We start from the raw sequence: 4,177 nt of genomic DNA on the forward strand, positions 1-4,177 counted from the left end.
AATGTAATTACATATATAAAAAATATATAGTATGTTATAATCATTCCATAATTATAACATTTAAAAGCCATACTACTTTAGGAGAAACTTCTTTCAAAATAGCTAATCCTTCTTTTTTGGTCCTCTGTTTTGTTTTCAAAGTTCTGATGTGGTTTGGGAGACAAAACCCAAGAAGAAGTCGAGATGGAGACCAATGAGTGTTAAGCAGACTGATAAATTAGAACAAGAATTTAAAGAATACAGTGAGCTGACACCTTCAGAAAATAAGATTGTTGAGTTGGAATCAAATGTTTTGGTAATACTGATAGTTCGCTAATTTTATTGTTTACGTGTATACACAAGAAAAAAGATAATGTATCAGTTTTTCTGTCTTTGAAGAAAATTCCAGTGGAAATTGAGATAACTGATTTACGTAACTCTTTTGAAACGTTTTCTTTATCTCTTGTGTAGAAAAAAAAATCTTTAGAAAATATCCGTAAATGTTTTAAAGCTTCATATTGGCTTTTTGTTGTTAGCCTCTTATTTCCAATTGAAGTGTAACATTTTTGCAGGTCATTGGACAAAATCTACATGAAGCCACAGTGAAGAAGTTTTACATTTGGTTGTTTTGTTATACTGGGGAGGTGGGAAGGGTGTTAGCTTTGCATTGGTTTGTTGGTTTGTTAGAGCACAAAAGCTTGTATTTTTCAATTCCATTACCAGATAATTTAATTGTGTTGCTCGCACACATACATATAAAGGATCATTCCAGAAATTATGCTGGAGCATAAGTATAGAAGCACATTATACTCCAGATGCTGCTGTCTTTGCCTCTAGATATGTTCTAGATATTCATTAGAATTGTGTTGTAGGTAAAGGAACATAGTGTAGGTAAAGAAGCCAATTTTTATCTTAGTTGTAGACCATTATATTGTATTGCTCTTCCTTTCCTCTAGAAAGCCATGTATTAAACACTAGTAATCCTCCAAATAATGGAATACTTTGTGGTTTACTTCTGTTTAAATTTATGGCAAAATTTGATTCTTTTAAATAAAATTTGGACATCCGACTTAAGAGCTCCAAAATTTTTACTGCTAAGCTCTTGTTTTAATGTTAATGACCAGTGTAAATTTTAAAGTATTATAAAAAGCAGTCCTTTGAAACACATAGAATACCAAATTTTCTTTAATAATACATTAGGTATGCTTAACTCCTAATGGAATGAACATGAAAATTCAACAACCAAATGAGATTCCTATCAGAAGAAATTATCTCCCAGCTTTAAAAGTAGAATACAGTTCATCTGCACATCAGAAGTCTTTCAGAATTCAAATTTACAGGATACAGGTGAGTCTTGTCAAGAAACAGTAATTTATTTTAAAAAAGCAACTTCTACAGGAGCTTGATGTGGTTATAGAATTGTTGGTATGTGCCATATTTTAAATTTAACTATACTCATTAGCATTTACATCAGTGCTTCCTGGTCTTTGGAAACACTACCTAGATGCTTCTGGGGAAAAACAAAATGAAACACCACCACCACTACAACAACAGAAAAAAACAAACAAACAAACCACACAAATAAACCAAAAAGACAACAATAGGTTTCAGGAAAAACATTTACCATTCATCTTCCATGCTTTTTCTTGTGACTTTTGTTTATACCCAACAAATCTGGGTACAGTTTATTGTTTTGTATATGTTCAAGTTCTTAAAAAAAATACTTGGCAAAAATGCAGTGAACAGTTTATTACCTCCAACTTAGAGAAGTTTTTCTAGACTATTTGGGTTGAATTATTTCATTTTGAAAATTCAGATAATTTGAACTATAATAGCAGCACTTTTCTCTGCTTTTGAATTGGTGAAATGTGATGTTCATAATTCTTGTGTTTTTCCTAATTTTAAAATACTTCACTATTGAAAAGCTAACATGCTGCACCTTGTCCTGTCCTTACCCCTATTAGATACAAAACCAGATTCCTGGAGCCATATTTCCCTTTGTGTTCTATCCTATTAAACCTCCAAAGTCCATCACCTTGGATTCAGGTTTGTTGTTCTAGTTTAACGTAATCCTTACTTCTAAAATGACAAAACAAATTGCTTGTACTGAAGTTAACCATGTCACTTTTATCAGATGACATCTGTTTAAGCTTTTTGACTACAGGTAACACAAATACCGATGTTAGTGATAGGGAAACTGTTTTATCTGCAAAGAAGTTATATAGAAAACTATTAAAACAGTTAACAGTCAGAAGAAAACAAAATTTCTTCCATCTGTCAATACTAAACCTTTTAAGCACGTCTTTTTGACACACTTGTTCGGTGCCCTGGCAGAGCATAACATGAAAGTTACATTTGGATAAAGCTTAAAATGGGCTTTTGGCAATTGCATTCACACCACAACTAAAAATTAATGCTACAAGAAGAGTTGCCTGCTGAAAATAAGAAAAGATCAAATTGTTGCTTGTCTTGCTGGTAGTGAATCTGTGCACCATTTCTGTATTACTTGCATTTGAAGTTCAGGGGCAGCAAGGATTCACTTTCCATCTTTAGTCATCTGATTTTTTGCTTACAGCCCCAAATTAGCATAACCATATTGCTTATTTTTTTTCTTTGCTTGCATGTGACAGATGACAAAGTGACCTATCTGAAATAAATACAGAAAAGAAACGTATGCCAGTGCCAGTCTAATCTCAAAAGTGATATGTGAGGCACCATTTATAAGTTAAGTAGATGGCAAATAAGATTTTGCCTGTTTTGAATGTAGCCTCCCAGCTTCTACATTGCTTGGAGTGTAGACCTTAATGTCAGTATATTATGTTATGAACTGCAGTCTTCCATTGACTTGTTCAGGGCAAAGTCACTTGGAAGACCAGAGTAACCTCAGGAGGGATTCTGGATTGAGACAAAGAATGCTGTGTGTAATTTTGTACAGAAGCTAAAAAGATGTCACGTATTTGTTCTAAATATAATCAATTTCACACTACAGTGCATAAATCTGCAGAGTTCTTTTTAAATTTAGTTTATATTTTTGTATCAGCTATTGGAAAAATCTTGTTCCATTACTAGGGAAATAATAGAAGCCTACGATAATATCAACCTTGATCTGCTTTTAAATTAAAATGGTACATTTTCAGAGATCAGTGAAATAGGATTTTAATGTTCCATTTCATCATTGTCCTCCTATTCCTTTCTGCTCCTGCTCTTTTCCCTAACTTAGTTGTTTGTCAGTCATATCCATTATGTAATCTTACTGTACAGGATTGAAAAAATCCTGAACATATATGACATTTTCATATTAGAAACTATAAAGCTATGCACATCATCAGAAAATCTATGCTGATCTCTTTTTATTTTACAACTTCATAGCACCAAAACCATTTACTGATGTCAGTATTGTCATGAGAACTGCAGGACATTCACAAATATCTCATATTAAGTAAGTATTCTGACATGTTCCATCTCTTTTGCTATTAGTAGTGTTTAATCAAGCTTTAAAATTAAAATTATAGGGGCAAATATAATGCAAGATAATTTTACACCACGTCGTTCTTGGAAAATCAAAGCATTTGAAGAGATAAAAAGTCAGGCCTCTTTATTCATATAATTGCAGAATAAAGAAAGGATTTAAGTGTCTTAAAATCCTAGGATTTTAAAGTGTCTTTCTGAAGGACCCTTTTAGTCTTTAATTTAGGAAAATATTTTTCATGGTGGTATGTAGTGTTAAATGCTACGTGATTAAACAGTTCTGTTTACAGGAAATGTGTTTGTTGTACACCAGTGTGGGAAGCCTTCTCATCACCAGCAATGGCAAATCCCTCAAAAAAAAAAAAAAAACAGCCAAAAAGTCCACTGAAATCTGAAAACTGATCAATACATAAGTGGCCTAAATACCCTAGGTTATTACATATTTTTGTAGAACACCTTAACAATTGCTTTCTGTTTCATGCGTAGGTATTTTAAGGTCCTGATTCAAGAGATGGATCTCAGATTAGATCTTGGCTTCCTGTATGCAGTGGTTGAATTCTTTACGCAGACTGATGTGCCAAGTGACCAAGAGGTAGAAAACCCTTTTGTTGTTTAAAGATTAATTTTTAAGTTTGTTAGTTTAAAGATTAATAGATTTTAAATTACTCAAGTTTTATGGAAGGAAAAAAAAAAAAAAAAAAAAAAAAAAACAATTTTTCCTCTCTGCGGA

General features: G+C 32.5%; 1 protein-coding gene across 1 annotated transcript in view; it reads left to right on the top strand.

Annotated features, from left to right (window-relative positions):
• Positions 1-140: 140 nt before the first annotated feature.
• The window catches only part of LOC103769240 (vacuolar protein sorting-associated protein 13A-like), a gene marked incomplete at its 3' end in the record, with an annotated part of 7,096 nt that continues 3,059 nt past the window's right edge, over positions 141-4,177 (top strand). Inside the window, exons 1-5 of the mRNA XM_008936418.1 lie at positions 141-295; positions 1,180-1,326; positions 1,944-2,025; positions 3,349-3,418; positions 3,934-4,039. Coding sequence (XP_008934666.1) covers positions 194-295; positions 1,180-1,326; positions 1,944-2,025; positions 3,349-3,418; positions 3,934-4,039 — 507 coding nt within the window. The remainder of the gene's footprint in view (positions 296-1,179; positions 1,327-1,943; positions 2,026-3,348; positions 3,419-3,933; positions 4,040-4,177) is intronic.

Source organism: Merops nubicus, unplaced genomic scaffold, assembly GCF_000691845.1.
Source record: "Merops nubicus isolate BGI_N331 unplaced genomic scaffold, ASM69184v1 scaffold46572, whole genome shotgun sequence".
Taxonomy (NCBI): Eukaryota; Metazoa; Chordata; class Aves; order Coraciiformes; family Meropidae; genus Merops; species Merops nubicus.